Source organism: Prinia subflava, chromosome 1 (assembly GCF_021018805.1).
Source record: "Prinia subflava isolate CZ2003 ecotype Zambia chromosome 1, Cam_Psub_1.2, whole genome shotgun sequence".
Lineage (NCBI taxonomy): Eukaryota > Metazoa > Chordata > Aves > Passeriformes > Cisticolidae > Prinia > Prinia subflava.
This window is the reverse complement of record NC_086247.1, coordinates 135,885,788-135,906,703: the sequence shown is the minus strand read 5'-3', so window position 1 is coordinate 135,906,703 and position 20,916 is coordinate 135,885,788. Positions and strand designations below refer to the sequence as shown.

Here is a 20,916-nt window from a genome sequence, read left to right as displayed (position 1 = left end):
GACCTTCAAACTAGTAGCAATATCCCATACAGATCCAAATCACTAGACATCACACAAACAATGAACCTACAGTTGTTTGGGACAGCTCATGTCTGCAGCAAGTGCATAAACAAACAGAAAAAATGAGAGAGCTAAGAGGATATGGGAAAAAAATAGTCTAGGTAGGTCTGTTTAAGTGAATAGTGAACAGGAAGAGCTGCAAAAACAATAACTCTTAACATATTTAACCAGATTACACAGGTTATGCAGGGCAAGCTCCTAAAATAATTCTACCCATCTGTAACACTTGCCAGGTTTTACACTTTCTAAAATAGATACCCTCACACATCTCTATGAGAAAACACTACTTATTTGCAAACAGGAAACTGAGACAGAGAGAATTAGATCAAATAAAAGAGTTTAGGATTTGAATCCTGAAATGTCTAAATACTGCCTAAACCCCACACCTAGGATACTGAAAACACATCCCACCAACACCCAGTACTGAATAATACTCCATTTTGACCAAGCAGCCTGCAATTTTACTCCTGCCTGTGTCCAAAAAAAGCTCACTTTGGACAGGACTAATTACCCTGGCCCTTTTGTCATAAGAGCACATGAAGTCTCAGCTCTTGTGTCAATTCTGCCCGCCTCCCTCAGTGCTGGACCAAATAATGTTTTCATTATGTATATATAATACACGGCACTGCATACAGCATGGGATTCCCACATAAACTGCAGCAGTGATTTCTTCTAAAAGCATAGTCTTCCCTCAAAAAGTCATATTCCAGTCTCCTCCTGCAGTTTTATAACCACCATTAGGATATGGAAGCTGAAGATTAAGTTTCTTCTACTGCCTTACATTTTCAAAATCCAAAACTCGTTAAAGCACTCTGGCCAGAGAAAACCATGTGGTGAGAAGGATAGTTCCTCTCCCTCATGAAGGGCAAGATTCATGAGGACACAAGCAACCTGCTACTACATCTCTGTGCCTGGGGCACACCCTCCAGCCTGGGCACTGACAGATGATCCCTATGGACATGCTCTAGCGGGCTCTGTCTCCGTGTGCCAGCTGGCTTTGATCTCATCCCAAGGTGCTTGATTCTCCCCTGCTCTGCAAGGGAGCCTGGGCACTTCACCGTGCTAGTCCTACTGTCAAGGTACAACTTAAACAATGCAAAGCCCACATCCCTTCTGGATCAAGTCCAGAAAAACAAAGAACCACGTGAGTGCTTTTGTGCATCCTGTAAGGTACCCAAATACCTTCAAAAGCCTGATCTAAAGCACTAAGATATGGCAACAAAACAGTATCTGCAATGGCCCCCCAGGAAATAAAATGTACCCGGGCCCACTCCCTGGCCATAAAGGAAGGTGACACAGCATAACACATCCATCCACCTAAACCCCTCTTTCCTCAAAGCACAATAGCCTCATCTATGCTACTGGAAACTGTTCCTGCCTTGTGCTATCCCTTAAACCATGTCCAAGCATTGTTGAGTAGTTTGATGGCTGGTATTACCCAAAACCACATCAGAGAACATGCTACTGATTCATGAGCACAGTTATCTTTCAGTGCTTTGACACATGCCCTTACCTTCCTTAGTTTACCAGCACTGATGTAACTCCTTTCTGTCAAAAATCCAGGTTTTTAAGTTAAGGTCTACAAGCAGGTACATTAAACATAATTTACAAGCAAAGCACTAAACCTCATTTAGGGGGAACAGAAGTTAAGGGAAACAGTACAGACAAATGGTCAAATCCCTAGATAACATTACTGAAAGTTTTGCTGAACTCGATGGAGCCATATTTGTTTACATAAGTCTATGTCTGTACAAATATGGGTATGTTGTTTCTGTTAATTAATTATGCTCCTGGCAAAGAAAAACACTTCTTTGTTTTCATTATTCAGAACACATTCTTTACAAACAAACCGTATTCACAGGCATAGCTGTAAAACTGAATTCTACTCCATTTAATTGATAAAACATTGATCTGGGATGTTACCCTATGACTGTTCCCCATAAATAAGTAGAATAATATTTATTCATTGTGTGCTCAAAGAATCTCATCCTTAAATACAGATGTTGATACACTAAAAGTGAGTGGAATGGAAAAGGGGGTTTTGCCTGTGGGAAGTGACAAACTATCTGCTTGCTAAACTCTGTGTGAACAGGATGAGTCCTTCACTTGCCCACAGTCACCAAGGCATAGCAGGCTTTTCATGACCTCACACAAGTCTTGCTCTTGCTTCCCCTAATTATCCTATCTCAGAGTACTTGAACTAATGTAGTGAAGGTTTCGAGATGTAGCAGGGGGTAATTTCCAAACCAACAGTGGGTAGAGTTTTGTTCTGCATCTTCCCTTAAAAATAGAAATACAATAACCATAATGCTTATAACCTTGTCTAATTAAGATCTTTACTTTCTTTTCATACAATACCAGCATCTTGCCATCAAAGTTTTTCTTTAGTGTTCTGTTTTCCAATTTTAATAGCATAGACAATGATCCTATATGCACAAAAAGTATGCAATGAGTACACTTACATCTCTGTTTTCCTCGAAAGATTGAAAATGAAAATACCTAGTTTTCCAAATTATATTTCCATTGAAAACCTTCTTTTCTTAAATCAAAGCTGCGACATAAGTATGGTTGTGATATCACTGCACTTAACCCTTTGGCTGTCAGTTTCCAGCTGTTAGGAAAGTTACTTGAAAGTATCTCTGTTAATCTAGGTTAGCATAATTTGAAAAATCAAAGTTGAAAGAGACTTGAAGAAAAATATGAGAAAGGGAGTGAAAGAGACCAACAGATTTATTTGCATTGCAATTGTGACTATACTTTTTTTGTTTTGACAAATATGAAGATGAAAACCTTCCCATATATTTTCCTGTGTCAGAGGTTTGTTATTTCTCCTGCTACAGACTTTCAAAGGCCTTCGTTTGGAGATACAAAGTATTTGATTATAGAAGTTCAGGGGTTTTATAAGTATTTTACACGTGTCTGGTTTTAGTTAGGACAAAACCTAGTCAATTATCACCACAGCTTCCATACTCTCTCCTCTTTGAAGAGGAACCTCTTACAAAGCATCACTCAACATTTTAAAAATGTTACAGTGCAATGAATGTATTTCCTATAGAGCATTAAACGGTAATACAATATTTTAAAGACAAGCTTATTTGAAGTCAAACTTAGGCACACAGCGATCTCTCAGGGGTTCAAACATACATGCTGCTCTGACTTCAATACGTTTAATGTCCTATTAGAATAACAGCAGATGCTGATACAGAAAGATTCCCCTTTCTCTGTATAATAGTTTAAAAAAACATTATTTAAGAGAACAATCATGCCTTACATTCTCCTCAGACAATGAACATATGAGCTGTGGAATAATGCCTGCCTTCATGACTGCCTCTGCCAGCTCCACATCATAATCACAAAGTCTCCCAAGAGCCACGGCAGCGGTCTGTCGAATACTTGGGACGACATCCAGCAGAAGAGGTCTCAGCAAACACACTACACCTGAGCAGCAAGAAGACAAAAGCTAAATTGGTAAGCAGAATTTTTCCTAAACATTTGCCTTTACTCATAAAAACCTATTAAATTACTCTTCCAGGTAATAAGAACATGCAGGAAATCCAGGTGTTCCGCTGAAATGAAGCTGGCACTTGGATAGCACTGCTGACGTATAACAGTATTTCTGCCCACTTTTCATAGGTACAAAACAATTCTGAAATATAAAAAAAGTCACATGTAGAAATAAGGTGAATTTAAATATCAATAAAATACATATTAAAGTTTACACAAGAAACTAAGTTATATTCAAACATACATAAAATACATGTGTTACTGTATGCACGGGAAACTCCATCTGGAGATCCTGGTGAGAAGACATTGACATGTGTCCCTCATTCATCATGCCAGAAGAACCTCTACACTGAATTACACCAAATTACATTTCATCTGTTGTAAGTAATGACTGATTTGAAGAACAATATTCATAATACATTACACTTCAGACAGAGGGGTTGTAGATTTTCTTATGTTATTATTTATGATGAGTTTTTACTGATGAGTTCACAGTGTATCAGCTAAGCATAAAAAATGTGAAAGCAGCAGCAAGGGAAACTCTAAGAAACCATAGACTGAATGACTGGATAACAAAATGGCAAGTGAAATGGAGTTCATTCAGGGAACCCAATTCCAACTTCACATATGCAGTGATGGACCCCAAACAGGTTACTACCAATCAGGAGAAAAATCTCAATGTTAGAACAGACAGTTCAATAGACATCTCAGCTCTTGCTCAGTAGTAGAGAAGAAACTTTAGCTGCAGAAGCATACAGAGTGCTCAGGATTATCTGGAAAGGGGTAGAGCCTTAACCAGGGTTCATCTATTCACTGTTCACTATTTTTCATTTAATACCCTCCACTAGAGTAAAATTGAAAAAGATTCAGTGAAAGGGAACAAGGACGATCAATCTGTATGTGGAAGCTTTTCCTGTTAAACTAAGACTCTTCAGCAGAGATAGAAATGAGATCCAAATGGTTATATAAAGAATGTGATTTGTAAGGTCTGGGATGAGAGAATTACTTGTATTGTGATCGTTCAAATGTGCTGTCCCTGTAGCAGCCAGCTCCATGAATGAACATTTTGGAGCTTTATAACTTGGACAGAAAGCAGAGGTCTCTGAAAATGGAAAGGTGTTACAACAGAGCAACAAACACTCAGAGCTACAGGTATCTTCATATTAGCTCTCTCAGTCTTTTCCATTAATTTTTTTTAACAAATATAAAGACCTAGTTGGGCAACAGTGAATGAAAGCAAGACTTGCCTTCTCAAGGGCTCATATGGTTACTAGCACTGAAAAAAGGCCTTTTGCTGTGACAGTGCCACAACAGGGGGATCACTGCCTAATGGCAAGCAACAAACACCCAGGTGTCCAACAGGTACTCCATGACAAGGAAAAGCTGAGGACCTCAGAGCAAGGAAAAATCCCAAGTTACACCTGTAGCATACTTCTTTCCCTAAAAAGAAAAAAAAGTAAGTAGAGCAGCAGTAAAATTCTCACCTTTATTTTACACCAAAACCAAATTTCTCCCAGCAAGAAGAAAATAGCCAAATCATCTATACATGGCTCCGAAGGGGCTGAGAAGGAGGACACAAGAAACTAACCATGGAGGAGGCCATGCTGTCCACTAATAAATTTGGAGGAAGGTCAATACTCTAGAAAGAAGCTGTCATGAGAGGTAGAGCCTCCCAGCATGTTCACAAAACAAAATAACACAGGTTTCAGGGGGACACATAACAAAAGCAGAAAAGTAAACTGAAGCTATGGAAATAGGTCTGTAATATAGCTGAGGCCTGCTCACCCTTCTGCTAAAGCCACTGGGAGCTGAGAGGCCTCCTGCGTACCAAATGACAAAAGATAGATCCTCCAGTATTGTAAGATCAATGTGAATTCATTTAGCAGTTTGCAGAAATCACTACTTCAGAATGTGGTCATCATACTGACATCTTCTCATGAACTCTCCATAGTGGGTATAGTGTCATTAGCAAGTTATGCTTCATATTAAAAACCACTAAATACTTCCTATGACAAATTAGAAGTAAAAGCAAACATATGAGTTGGGGCCAATGCCATGAATCATCTGTTATCTTCTAGACAGTCATCTACACCCTCTGTGTGAGGGTATTTCTTGTCATTCCCTCTAACATCAGCTGCATGGTCAAACAGCTGCTGAAATTCCTAAGGGGACCTCACACTGTTTTTACAATCTACACTGAAGGTATTTCAGTGAAGCAGGAACAGTTAGAAGTAGTTCACTTTTATTCACTGTACAGATATTACTTGACTTGAGATAATATGAAAATAAGATTATTTAATAAATAGAAAAGCAAAACAGAAAGGGGGAAAATAGTTTTACTGATGTAAAAGAGCCTGCCAAAAGTGGCTGGGGAAGAGGGAAAGGAACACTTCAGCATGCAGTGTCCTGACCCTAAAAAAGCCAAGAGCCTGATGGCTGGGACGTTAAACCACAATGTGTCAGTTCGATTCTGATGATCTCAAACCCAGTGAAATTTAAAGAGACTAAAATCACTTTACCCAGGAGCTAGGTCCAGACCATATGACACATTTCTGACCTTTATAACATACCTAGGCACTGCAAAATGTAAAACCACATTTAATAAGGTTTACATACATATTTGCTTTGAGTTGTTCCAAATGTGAGATATATATATTTTGTATTTTCAAGATTAACTGATACAGTTTTCACTTCTGGAACAGCCTTCAATCTGAAAACGCTTCCAAGCAGCATGCCTCCCCATGACCAGTGCCTTTCATTTCATGAAAGTATAAACCATGTAAAGTTTGATGATGACATTCAAAAATCAGCACAAAATGTTCTTCTGTGAATTACTTTAGCTGGTACAACTTGTAGTGAGGAAAGAGATGAAAAATGAAATGGGAGTTACTGTTTGAAGAAAGGACACAAAATGTTACAACAGGGTTAGAAAAAAAAACAATATGTTTAGAAATAATAGCAACTGTGCTGGTCCTCAAGGAGACTGTATTTTCTTAAAGTCATGTTTGAATGTAAGAAGAGACAGTGGACAAATAATTATAAGGGAATGAGTTTTGGAGAAACAAGACAAAGAAAAAACAATTCCTGGTGCTATACAAGCCTTATATTCACATGAAATTAACTGAGAATTGAGAGAAGTATATATAGGCCTAGACAATGCCTGTGCATAGAACATAATTAAAAAACTTTTACCTCTACTTTCCACTTTCTCTTAAAACTACTTTTTTGCTCTGTGTCAAGATGCTTTCCATCATCTCCAATTACTCTGCAAGACCAACTGCTTGAGGAGTTTTCACCATTGTCATCATTTTTGCATATTCAGCAAACCTAGTATTTCTTTCTTTACAGCACTTCAGAAAAAAAAATTCTGAGAGTGTGAAAACAGCTACATAGAGATTCTACAATCTCCACTCAAATACCTTTAGGAAAGCCAAGATATCCAATCTTTTCTTCCTTGACTTTTGAACACAGTGCTGCAAAGGACAGATGTGCCTGACACAGGATGAGGTTTTCCTGCACTGGGCCCAACCCAGCTCTTTGTTCCAGAGACAGCTGTATTTGGTGACCTCCTCTATTTGATCTCTTCCTTTCATCTGTCCTGTTTACAGCAGTCTACTCCTCCGAAGAGGTCCAAGCCAGGATTCCTATCAGCATTTTTAATTGAATTCAAATGTATTTAACATTATTTAGAGTAGTAAAATAGTCAAGAACCTTCCAACAACTTTCTTTTATCTTGACCATCCACTCAAGTGAACAGGGCCAGACAGATCATGGAGTAGCAGTGGCTCATTGCTGAAAACTTTAGAACTCTTTGGTCTTCTTCTAAATAAGTCTGTTGTGACAGAAGTAGGAAATTCATTAATTCTAATTCAAAAGCAACCACAGAGAAAGTAAACTACAAAATAAGGCATTTAGACTATTGGACTAGACTTATTTTGGAAGAGTTCCCACTAGCACTCAGAAACTGAGTAACAGAGAATTACTGCCAAATATTCTCTCTTGCATCACAGAACCTTGACTGACATTGAGCAAGGAATGATTCCCCTTTCTATCAGTTTCCCACTCAAATTTGTTTCAAAGAATGACACACTTTAGAAGCTGAATCACTCTTAACACACACTTCTCAAGTGGAGCTGTTACACACAGGCCTGATGCACTTTCTTTTAGTAAGCAAGTGCTGGCTGCTGCCTATCTGGAAAACAAACAAACAAAAAAATCACTCAGGGCAGCAGCAGGTTCCAATTTTTTTTATTCTAAGTTTCTGTAGCAAAGAAACAGTTGCTGTTCTGGAAATAGCAATCTTTGCTTGGCCATTTTGATTTTTTGGGCAAAACAACCTGGAATTCATGCAAAATACTTCTACCCTCCTCCCATGCCCATCAAATCCTTGTCAAACGTGACTAGTCGCAAATCAGAGAAACATCACTACACTGGAAATTCTTTCCATTTCTGCATCTGAAGAGGACTACTCCTACCTTATCTTCCTTCCTTAAAGGAAAAATAATTTGATCTTAAGTGTGGAAAAAAGTCATTCTACACTACTGTTGTCTCTCGACACACTCTTGTCTTGAAGATGCTGTCCTTCTAATTTATGCTTTGGATCAAGATAATATCTTCTCATTTTTGTGCACTATCTGTTATATTTAGAACATTCACAGAGCTGATTCATGATATCAGCTTGATTTTTCAGAGCCCCTCATGTCAAATTCAGCTGACTTAACAAGGAAATAAAATGGAAATTTAATTCTGCCTCACCCCAACACCCTATCTTCAACTACCCTTTTCTAGGAGCTGCATTGCAGTAGGTTTTAAATCCCCTACTTAAAACAAATTTTCCAGAAGAGCACTGAGAGAGAATTTTCACACTCACTCGTCTTGACACAGCCTCTTCCAGAGACACCAGAGTATGCAAGTCTCAAGCACACACTGCTCAAGTGTGCCTCGTCACGGGAAAGGATTCCTCACCACGGATCTTCCATGCCCAGCACAACTTCCATCCCTCAGAGATCAAAGGGAACATGAAGACAGTTTGGTAACAGAGACTCTGGCCAACCAAGTAATTCATACAGCAACTACGAGATGGTGAGGGACACAATGCAGATTCAGTTTGACAGTGTCACTGAAGACTCCTGAAGGATCGAGGAACAGTAAGTTTCTCCTCCTTAGGATGCCAGACCCCGTTTCTGCATTAATGAAGCAGAACTAATCCTGTTACAAGAGGACAAATTTCTGGAAATACCCCTTACAGTGGCCACCATGCAATTGTGCAGACACACCAAAACCAAGGTGGTCACAAGGACCTACTTCTTTTTAACGTCCACTTGTTAAGATGAGACTGAAATGTCTAAAAAATTCTGGTTTTGACATCTTACTTGCAAATCTCCAGACAGGCCAGGAGACTGGGAAGAGGAGGTATACTGGAACAGATGAGCTTTCACTTGATTGAGTTACAGAAACAGTCAATCTCCCAGCTTCAGCTCCATTTATTTTCTCCTTCTCTGTCATCTCTCTTGTACTTTCCTTAAAGCAGCCTCCTCCTTCCCTTCATCATGCACCACAATGTCATCAAGCCTTTGGGAAAGCCACTCTCCATACCTGATCTACTACAACTGCAAAGCCAACCTTTCGTCTTTTATGCCACATTGCATAAAAGTCTTCCACTTCTCCTGCTGCTAAAGCTCAGTAAAGCTTTTCACTCAAAAATATTTTTAGAAAACACAAAATAAAACCAAAACAACAACAAAACAACCAACCAAAAACAAAACAAAAAAAAACAAGTTTCGTGCATCCTTTACAAAAGGGTACATAAATTCCAGTGTCTAAGTTGGCTACTTGGGGCACTGGAGTCTGTCCATGCATATCCACTTGCAAGATCCAAATGCTCCCAGGCTTTCTATTAAGCACAGTGTTATCAAATCATATTCTTTAATATTATCTAAAATATGAATCTATATCCTAAAATCCCTTCCTAGGTTCTGGTTCTGATTATACAGGGCCAAGTGTCCAACTGTCATATTCAAAAATGGTACATTTAAAATACATACATCAGAATGAAAAGTTGAGAAGAGCATGGGCAAGAAGATTCAGTGTAATTGGAGGAGGGAAGTCACTTTGAACAGCGTTTTCTTAAAAATAAAGGCTCCTAAAACCAATCCAGAGATTCAGAAAAAAATAGCTTTTAAAACCTGTCACCAGTGGAATAGGTCTGGAGCCAGGAAAGAACACTGATGACATCACCCTTTACCTACAGAAAAACAGACCCCTGAATAGGGGAAATCTGCTGTGCCACAAGGGCTGGTGGTGGAGCCCCAGTCTGATTCAGATAAGCCCTGCCTGCAGGCTTTAGCCTTACGAGTTGTGTGGAACAGGTGCAGGAGAAAAAGCACAGAGGAAAAGCGGAGGAGAGGGCTCAGGACTGGAGTATAAGGCCTGGAGAAGCAGCTCCACACCAGGCACAATGGAAGGAGACCTGGGCTCAGGGCTGTGGGCTGATGGAGCGGGAGGACAACTGGAAGAGATCCACTGTGAGAGGGTCTTCCTTTACAGTGACATTTTGGAACTCTCTGGAACCATGCAGACTGAGCAGCCAGGCAGAGGAACAGCAGTTGAAGTTATCAGCCCGAGATGATAAAAACACAGCAGAAATGTGAAGGGAAGGCAGGCGTGCAGGGCCCCAGCACACAGATCTGCTTTCCCATGTTCCATACTCAGCTTTCCCCATGACTTCCATGGCCATTATGCTTAAGAATGTGCATAGGCCCAAAAAAGGGGTCAAAGAGCTCATCTTGTAATATCTTTAAAGTCAAAGTAGCAAGACTAAACTGTTTCTTAATCACAATGATAGCCTTAAATAACTCACATATTAAAAGCAACATTCTCATCACCATATGTTCTAATGCAACATAAATAAATAAAAACTAATCAAATAATCAATAAAAAATGAATACTCAGAAGTAATTATTCTGATATATGTATTAATCCTGAATTGTAAATGCCTCCAGAAAAATCAAAACAAAATGCAATTTCCAAAGGGTTGTTTATTTACAGAGCACTGCACAAGGAAAAAAACGAAGAATTAGCTCCTCAGTGACTACCACTATTATAAACATACTAGAAGCTCTTCAGATTTTCACCTAGCTCTTCTAAAAGACAGACAGCTGCCTAAATCTCAGTGTAAGGATGAGTGCTCAAGTTCTTCTGCCATTATAACTGAAAATAGCCTGTTTCTGGGATTTAAAATTTTGGAAGGATGAGGGGGTGTGGAGCTGAATAATGCATTCCAGTACCAAACTTCATGAGCAGTAGCTGCCAAATAAATAGATTTATTTTTAAAGAGTATATTTAAATTCATTACTATCAAAGTAGCTTCTCCCATTAGTCAGCAGCCCTCAAGAAGCAACACTTGATAAAATGTCTGTCATTGTTTCACATGTACATTTAGTACATGGAAAAGGTTTACAAGACTTGGAGCAGACTTCTCTCCCCAAGTATCAACTAATTAAACATTCAAATGACAAATCATCCTGCAGTCATTCATGGTAGTATTTAATCATAAGGAACAACTTTATCGAAGCAAATCAGGGAGCTGGAAAACACACAGGAATGAGTTCCAACAAAAGAATATCTCTGATGATTCCTTGTACTTTCTTGCCCCCAGAAAGCTGTTAAGCTCCCAGGCACTAACACCCCAAGACATTCCTGACCAGGAAAGAACCAGTGCCATGCAAATGTGGCAAGATTCCAGTTTCCTGGTTACAACATCTTTGAGATTTCTGCCCAGTGGGAAAAGCAGCTCCAGAACTTGATGAGATACAGAAGCTTCAGAAGACAGGTGCCCTAAGGAAAGGTGGGCTTCCTGTTGGCCCTCTCTGGCCTCCTTTTCAGCTTCCCACCAGTTTTCCTTACAGGTCATGCATAGGAGTCTCCAAAATAAAGGTACCTTAAGGTTTCTCAACAGTCAAGCCAGCATAAGAAACTTGTGCCTCTGATCCTGGCTGCTTGCTCCCCTCCAGACTGCAGCTCCCAATGTGCAACAATACCACTGCTTGTGCCTGGTTTAACACCACAGAAGCAGGGCTTAAAGGGTAGTAGAGAATTACTTTTTCAACACTTCCATCTTTCATGATGTTAGCATGGTGTCCAGAGACACCTCCACAAAGAATAAGGTCTCAAACTGGTATTTACTTTCCTTAGAAGACATTAAGTATTTATCAAAAGGACTTCTAAAACGGGATCAGATGCTTTATTCCTTGAGCAGTCATCTTTCATTCTTATTCCAGGAATATCAACCGAGGCCATTAATACAAGAGTACATGACAGTACATTTTAAGGATTTCATTTTCTTCAAATTCAAGTCACTGTAATCTTGCCCTCTGCTTTTGCCAGGAAGATACTAAACCCTGACAATTTTTGAGATCTAACAAAAGAACCCTGCAAGGTGCCCCTGACTCCTATAGCTAATGTGAAATGACAGAAGGCAAAGACTTTTCTCATCTTCTTAAAACAGTGATCTCCATAAGGGATGGCTAGAATTCTTATTCACCAGAATAAGAAACAAACCCCAAACCCTTTAGATACAGATTTACACAGAGATAGACAGGCACCTTTCTGAAATCATTGCTCCAGCACTCACTAGGTTAAGACCATAAAGGGCACAGCAGTTATATGCTAGACAGCAATGTCCTAAAATACTTGTTTTAATAAAAGGACTAATTTTATTTGGTGGGAGGTTTTAAAGAAAAACACTTAATCACATATAATTTAGGAGGAGGTTATAAAACTTGTATCTAGCACATCCAGAAAAGGCCAAAATGAACAGCTGTCATTGCAATTATATAACCACAAAGTATTTTTAAAGATGCAGGTGGGAAAGACGGTAAAATATCTGCGGGCCGTACAAATAAATTGTAACAGCCATATCTGCAGACATTCCCCTCTTGTCCAACATCTGAAAAACTAAAGCATGTGGCAAAGCAGCTCATGACCAGAAACAGCCAAGTAGAATAATCAACACAAATGCACATTTCCACATTACTGCCCAGAGCCTGATCCTTGCAAATTTAACCTTCAGACCAACACCAGCTGTGTGCAGAAGTTTCAGGCCTCTGGACCTATTATTTGTTGAGTACAAGCAACAGATTGCTTCTGAGGTAAAGTTACCAGCCACATTACATCAAAATAGTTATTTTAAAAAGGAACACAATGCAGTTAAAGTTAGCTGAACCCTTTGATTGTTTTCTTAAAATAAAAACTTTCTGCATTTTAAAATGCTGAGCTGCAGTAAGTCTGCCTATCTGGTATCTTCCTCTGGGAGCTGCTAAAACCAGGACTGCAAAAGGACACAGAGGGACCTCTTCATACAGACAAGACATAAATTATTCCTATAGCCAATATGTCCCTTTGGCAAACAGAGATCACTTGTATAAACTACAGCAGTGGCATTAACTCACCAAAAGATGGAAAACAAAACAAAAAAAATCAAGAGCCACAGCAGGGTAATACAAAAGACCTGGTGTCAAAATGTCACTCCCATAATGAAAGGAAGTATTTCCTTGGCAAGAATTTAAGTTATACTGTTTTAATAAACCAATTTTAATAAACAGTTGTAAGTACAATAACAGAAAGTTGTAGATATTAACACCATTGGTTTTCTTTTCCATTTGCTTCTTAGATGTCATTGTATTTGAGAAAAGACTGATAGCTTTATTAGATCTGGGAAACAAGTTCTGAAAACAAAATCTAGCACACCAAAACATAATCAATTCATGAATAGCACATGGCAAATCAACCACTGATCCAGAGCACATTTCCAAAGTGTCATTCAGGTACTCAATTACCAGGCACTCCTTTTTCCTCTTTTAAGCTCAGGAACTTTGGCCAAGCAGAGTGGGTCTGCCAGATGCCAGCAGCACAACAGCTGGCAGAAGTGCTCCCGCAGCTCCTCTTTCTAAAAATGTTCTATTTGGTTCACGACATCCCATGACAGCAATATAACAAAAGCAAATCCCTCCTAAACTGAGCCAATCTGCCGGCAGAAAGAAGAATTTAGGAACAACTTGTAAGGTCAGTATAAAAATTTGTTTATTCTAAAAGCAGAATTTCCTTGGCAAATTAGTGCTGGCGTCATCGGGAATTCCAGTTTCTGTACTTTACATAAAGCTATATCGGAATCGTGAGGAAGTAAATTTTAAAAAGGATTATACCGAGAAACTTTCCTTGAAATAACCTGGAGGTCGCAGCCAGAGACACCCACCCCGCAGCTGACCAGCGCAATTTACCTTCCCGCCGCAACGAGGGAGACTCGGCAAGCAGGGTGGGCGCCAAATCCTACTGGAAAAAAATCTCCGGAAACTGAGCGGCCAGCGGGGGAGGCGGGAGATTAAAAATAAAACCAGGTTCAGGCCGCGGCGGCCCCGCGCTGCCCCCGCCCCGGGGCGCGCAAAGCCCCGCGGGCGCGCACGGCCCGGGCCCGCCGGCCCCCGCGTACCTTCGCTGCGGAGAGTGTCGATGCTCTGCGGGCGGGCGGCGAGGTGGGCCACGGCCTGCGCGAACTGCGACCGGGCGCGCTGGTACTGCTCGAACACTGCGGGCGGCAGCGCCGGGGCGCCGGGTCAGCGGGCGGGCGGGCGGGCGGGCGCCGCGCCAGCCCCGCTCCCCGAACCCCGGCCCCCGGCCCGGCCTACCTTGCAGGACCTGCCGCTGGCTCATGGCGGCGCCGGGCGGGCTCCGCGCCCGCGGGGATTTCCGCGCTGTGGACGCGTCTCCCCGGCAACCGGGCGGAAGCGGAGCAGCGGGGGCGGGGCCTCTGCCGTGACGTCACGCGCCCGCCCGCCGCGCCCTGTCCCGCTCCACCCCGCGGGGCTCCGCGCGCCGCGCTCGGGCCGTGCCCGCGGGACGGGACGGGACGGGACGGGACGGGACGGGACGGGACGGGACGGGACGGGACGGGACGGGCGGCGGGCCCGCGGGCCGTGCCCGGCTGGCGGCGGGCCGCACACGTGTGTGACATGCTGCCCGCCGGTACAGGTGCGGGTATCGGCAGCTCCGCGGAGACGGGACCGCCGCTGTGTCACACACACAGCACAGCACCTGTGGGGCTGTAGCAACACGGCGTGACATGGAAACGTGTACGGCGACTGTGCGCACTCACCTCTCACCGGCAGGCAGCCGCTGCTCTCGGGAGCGCCGGGGAAGGACGGGGACGGGCAGGGAGCGCGCAGCGCCCGCGGGACGGTGCCGGGCTCAGCGCAGGGACGTGTCCGGGCCACAGCCGCGGCGCGTCGCCGAGTTCCGCGCAGCGGAGGCAGGCGGGGAGATGTCGGACGGCCGGGCCGGGGCCTGCCCGCCCCCGCTGACATTTGGGAGCGGCCCCACGGCCGCCCCGCCGGTGCGCATCGGTGGGACGCGCTGCTCCCCCGGGGGCGCATCCCTTGGCCCGCTCCGCTGCTGCGCAACTTGCCAAGGGCTCGGCCGGCACATAGGGAGAGCCTCGCCGCTCTGGCGAAATCCAGCGCATTTCCCAGCAGGTCCTCTGGGGTCCGTCTGCCTGGCTCCCGCTTCCCTCCGCACCCAGGGAGCGGAGGGGAAAAAAAATTAAAAAGAAAAATAAGAGCGGCTCGAAGCTGCTCGCCCCCCGCCTTTATTCTTCGGGAAGTGTGGTCCTTTGATTTTAGTTTTTTCTTTCCTTTCTCACCACCGACGCGATTGCTCCTCGGGGATCTCCGTTCTTGCCTTACGCCGCCGCGATGACCCACGCAGGGGGGTTTTGCGCCTCGTGGGGAATAAACTTGCCCCGCGCAGGGCCGCGGAGGCCCCCTCCACCCACGGCCACAGAGCGCGGCGGCGCCGGGCGGTGCGGGCAGCGCGGACGCGCAGGGGCGAGCCCGTGGCTACAGCCACCGGCCCCGCCGGGAGCCACGGGGGAAGCGCGGCACAAGAAGCGCCGTGCCCCGCTGGAAGGGAAGGCTTTTCTCAGACGGTACACGGCGCAGTTAATGGTGTGCCCGAGCGCACCCATCCGCGCAGAGGACCCGCGCAGCAGCAGCTCCCCACCCCGCTCGGCCGCAGGTGGCCGGGAGCAGCATCCGCTGCCTCGGTGCAGGGCGGGGCAGCGCAGGAAGGGGCACGGCGGGGAAGGATGGTCCGGCAGCAGCCCTCTGGCTCTGCCTGGCACAGACACAAGTTATTCCTGTGCACCATAATCGGGGGCTGGGGGGTAATTTTTTTTTTTCCGCCAGCAGCATATCATTCTGGTAGATAAGCTGCGCACTGCCTTCCTCTTTTTCTCATCTTGGTGTCCGGCCATGAGGACTAATTACGAATAATTATCTTCATAACTGGTTGGCAAAGACATGATTGCATCTACGAGTAAACACAATCTTGGAGGTCTGTATAGCAACTAATGCAAACGGTGGCACTGGAAAATGAAGTCAGTGTTCTCAGTGTTTGAAGAGAAATAGACTCTACATCTCCCCCAGTATCTTTTGAGGGCGATTCCCAAGACGCAGGATACTTGTGAACAAAGGTAATAGTTAGCTCTGCTATCGATCAGGCTGCTCCAAGTGAAATTGTGATCCACAACAGAAAATCAGAGTTAATAGTCAATAAAGAATGTCGCTTTTTGTAGCCACACATTATTGCACAGTGGCTTCAAGTTTTCATAGGCTAGTAGTCTGTCCTGCAAAGCTGTAAATGTACAAAATCAGACCACTGACACAATATAAAAATATTATCTGATAGGTAATAATGAAGTTTTGTCTCATACCCTAAAGTTGGAATGATGAAGTCACTTCAGCTGCCTTTTAAAAGTTTAGAAAAGTGTAAGAGAGACTTCCAAAATTTTTTAAACTCATGTCTGTGTTTGCTCAGCTGAAAAGAGAGGGGCTAACATACACAATATCATGGTCTAGAATGAGCAAGTGTTTCCAAGAGTATTTAGTGCAGAAAAAAAATCTCTTTCAGCAAACAAATTAAACAGGCAGTGTGCTATTCTTTACAAATAAAGGAGACAAATAAAATCAGATTGGTGAGAAGGTCGTTTGCCACAGAAAATATTTTGGGAAATTATCACCATGTGTACTTGAGAAGGGAACAGCTGTTAAACACATTTCTTTATACTTATTTCTGTTTTTAAGTTAAATAAAAAATAAACAAATGGTGATTAATTACTTCCAGAGGTTTAAAAAAAAAAAAAAAAAAAAAAAAAAGCAGATGTGTCGATTACAGATAAATTGATTTATCTGTCTAATTAAGTCTAATGTTTGGATAAGGAACAATAAAACGCACCCTGAGTACCATCAAGACTTGCTGTTACACTTCGTTGCTTGATACAAAGTTTGTTCACATGGTTAATAATAATAATAATAATGAGAAATAAACACCATGCAAATGCAGTCTACGGAAATGTCACCGGTTCTCGCAAAAGTACTGAAGACGGAAAATCATTTATGGAAATGACGTAGTTGTGAGACTTCATTGCCTACTGCTGGGGTGCTCATTAGTAGGAAACCTGTATCCTTAAGCGGGTGGTGTTAGTAATGACTGCGTTACCGGCCACGTCAGCTTAAAAAATAAACCGAAGACCAGGGCAATAGTTATCCAGATTAATAATGTGCCTTCGCTTTCTGGTGGGTGTTCTTTAATCTCGGACCTAGATTCACTCGGAAATACGCCCGGAGCGGGGAGGGAAAGCATCATTTTCCCCAAGACGGGGAAGGGCGAAGTTACTTCTGGGGTTTTTTGGATGGTGAGGCATGCCGAAAGCGTGGGTTTTCCCGGTTCGGTCTCGTTCCCGCGGGAGCGAGGCAACAGGTGACTCGGCTCCGGGAGCTGCCGGGTCCCCCGGCAAGATCCCCCGACTGGAAGGGCGCGGGGTGGCCGGTCCAGGACCGGGCTCTCTGCCCCTCGACGGCTCATGCCCCGCTGTGCCTCGGCTGCTTAAGCCGTGGATGCTCCACTGCGGCTTAAAACCGCACGACGTCAAATAAAAGGTGAGGTCTTCCCGTGCCTTGGTGCGGCAGCTTCCCAGCGGTTCGGGAGGCCAGCGGGGCTGAGGGTCACCGGGGCTGGAGCCAGACCGCCCCCGCGCCCGCCGGCGGGGCGCTGCGTCGCCCCATCTGCCTCTGGAGGGTCTGCTCCTCCTGCCACACTCCCGACAAATTGTTCAAGGAGCTGAGGAGACATTCATAGGGTTAGAGAAATTAGGGCTTTTAATCCCGTATTTGCACGACTCAGCTCTTTTGGTGGGAAGAGTAACGCGCGAACTCTCCCACGGATCAGAGCTGGAAGTGCTGGGTTTTAAAAGCCAGGAGTTTGAACGTGGAAAGGTTAGTGGGAGTGAATGGGATATAGGCAACTGAAGTGCTCTCTCGAAAACAGTACACTGAGTGAAGAATCTCCAACTCCGCGTATAGTCTCCACTAAAATTCATTTGAAACCTTTATTGGTTTATTTTTTAAATTTAAGTTGGGCTGTGCCATTACCTGATTTTAGAAAAAAATCTGTCAGAGACATCGTAGGAATGGAGAGTTCTCTCTTTTTTCTCCCTGATCTTTGGCTCGAGGTTGCAGGGACTCCATTCTGAGGTCCCCTCTCCGGATTTTCGGTGGCGACTTTAGTTTGTAAGACCTTCCTATAGAGTGAGTTATTTCTGTGAGGCGAAGACACAAACGTCGAGACACTTCAGAAGCGCTAGAAAGAGGACTTCTCCTTTTTCTTCACCCAAGAGGACGATGCTGGCATTTAAGCAGATATTTGTAACTGTAAAGGTGTAAACGGTACGGATTTGGCTAGTGGAGACTGTTGCATCACCATCACACTAGGAAAGGCTGGATAAAAAATTTAAGGGATAAATAAACCGGAAAAGGGGAAAACATGTCAGGTTGACTTGCAGGATGAGACCAGGAAATATTAGCTGGTAGGGCTGAGCCCTTTTTACCACGTGCATATGGTTACACCTCTGGTTTCCTGCGGAACCGTCAGCGCCTGTGCAGTGCCATTAAAAAAAATATTTTTGGGACGTTCCAAAACTGAAAGCCTGAGCTTAATTTATTCTGAGGACTTGAAAGGAACGAGGTCTTCCTTTGTGTCTGATGCTCCGGGGGAGGGTGTGTGTTGGCTTGGCGCTGAACGCTGCCCGCATCTACATATGTAAACCCAGCAGCGCTTCTCCCCCCCCCCCGCGCCGGTCGGATTGCAGCTCTCAACAATGCTGCCACACAATGCGAAATGCGCGGAGCCTGCGCGGCTGCGGCTGAAAACCTGTATTTAGTTCTTGATGGAGAAGGACCAAATCTGCGCGGTGCCCAGCGGAGCCCGCAGCTCGCCCCGAGGCCGTCCCGTCCTCCTGCACCGTTATTGTCCTTGGCTGCTGCGGTTAGAGGGGTGGGGACAGGCAGCAGCCACACGACCGTATCCCGGTTTGCAGAAGAAGGTGTAACGAGAGGCGCTGGCAGCAGCAAAGGCTGCAAATCGCTGTCGTGTGGTTGCTATTAGCAACAAATCAGCTGAACAGCCTGCAAACCCCGAGCACCTAGGGCGGAGGTGGCAGGGAGAGCGCCGGGGCTGGGAAGGCTGGGGTTGATGGGCGCTTTCCCGAGGGGACCTCCCGTACAGCCCCGAGCTGCCTCCCTGCAGGACGGCCCAGGAGGGGCAGAGCAAGGGGAGATGCTGCCACCGCCGCGCACTGCGCTCCAGGAGAGGGGAAAGCCAACCCTCTTAAAAGAGACAAAATGGCAGCTCATGGCTTGGAGGCATCCTTCCCAGCGCTGAGTCCCTGTCTCCCCTCTACCAGTCCCCTCTGTTGCCAGCTCCTCCGTGCCCGGGGGCTCTCCCCGCCAGCCCGGCAGCAGATCCCCAGCCCGGGGAGCAGCAGCGCGGCGTCCCCCGGGGCTCCAGCCGCAGCCCTTCGCAGCCAGCCTAGAAATCGAAGTGCTATCCCTTCGGATGGGACACGTCCCGGCCGGATACATGGAAGCACCCGTTGGCCGGGCAGAGCTGCGGCTCCGGGCACCGCGCACCCCAGCTCGGCTGGCGCACTGCCGGTGTCGGGAACCTGCAAAGGGTGCGCAGGCTCCGCACCCCGCGCAGTGAGAGCTGCCTCGCAGAGGCGTCACTCACTCAGCATCCCTGCACCCCGGCCATGCCAACACCTTCCTTCCAGTACCCTGATAGCATAGCTTTTTGGGTAACTGGGTTTCAGTTGTTTGGGCTTTCTTCTGGTTTTTGTTTTGTTGGGGTTTTTTGTTGGAGGGTTTTTTCCTCATATTTTCTTTCAAAGTTTTGGGATTGTGTATGTGGTGCTTATCGGGGATTCTTTGGTGGAGTGCGGGATTTTTTCTTATATTGTTAGGGGTTTTTTCTGATTTTTGCGTTTGAGTTTTGGGGGATTTTTTTGTTTGGTTGGTTTGTTTTTGTTTTGGGTTTGCTTTTTGTTTGGTTGGTTTTTTGAGTTTGTGGTTTTTTGTAGACTCAGTCCACCTCGGAGGCCTCCATCAGCTGCACGATGTTATCTCACCGATCAGAAAGTGCCTCGTTGAGAAGGCAACTCTCGAGCATCTCCAGCACATGGAGAAGGAGGAGTACGAAATGCCACCGCTGGCAGCAGTGCCTGGAAGCTCAACGGGGGCCCCAGGATGCGAGGCGGCTCCTCCTGGCCTCGGCCTTCACCGCGGATGCGGCGGCCGAGAGGCATCGGGGGCGCGGAGCCCGGCTGCGGGCGCTGAGGGGGAAGGGCTGCGAGCTGCCTCTGCTATTGGAAAATGCCTCCCTGCCACCGGGGAGTTCTCACCCGGCCGCTCCCTGAAAACGTACCCCTTCCACTCCGTTGAGAGCATCGGCGTTCGGAACGGGGAAGGCATCTGCCTGTGCCCGGCGATAGGAACATAGAGCCCTTTGTCTCTCTGGAAGAGGTGTGATATTCAGCTGCGGGCCATGAAAATAGATACGCCAAATGGCTACGGCGACCTCCTCCTATCCCTCGGGGAGGTGGGCTCGGCCCGAGGCCCCGCCGTGCCCGGGAAGGGCTGGTGCCGGCCGGCCTCAGCGGGAGGCCGTGTGCTTACGGCAGGGCGGACGGAGACACGGGACCGCGGCGCTCCGCAGCTGGAAAACCCGGAATGCTCCCGTCCCGCTGCGCACGTCCCCAAATGTCCGGGATGGCCGGAGCACCCTAAAGGCCAGGAGGCGGGAGAAGGCAAGCTGGACGCAGGATGCTGCGGAGTCTGCGGCGGCGCCGCTACAGTTCAGCGGAGGGCGGCTGCGGCCGGGGGTGCCGCCTGCCAGGCGTGCCCGCCGCCCCCCGGCCGGACCCGGCACGGCCCGAGAGCTGCCAAGGGCGCGACGGTGCACCGGCCG

General features: G+C 45.6%; 1 protein-coding gene across 1 annotated transcript in view; it reads right to left on the bottom strand.

Moving 5' to 3' along the window:
• SPAG6 (sperm associated antigen 6) overlaps positions 1-14,366 on the bottom strand; it is a 37,888-nt gene extending 23,522 nt beyond the window's left edge. The window contains exons 1-3 of the mRNA XM_063413704.1: positions 14,247-14,366; positions 14,051-14,146; positions 3,332-3,498 (exon numbers count right to left, since the gene is read on the bottom strand). Of these exons, the coding sequence (XP_063269774.1) occupies positions 3,332-3,498; positions 14,051-14,146; positions 14,247-14,271 (288 nt within the window). The 5' untranslated portion in view covers positions 14,272-14,366. The remainder of the gene's footprint in view (positions 1-3,331; positions 3,499-14,050; positions 14,147-14,246) is intronic.
• Between the last annotated feature and the right edge of the window lie 6,550 nt (positions 14,367-20,916).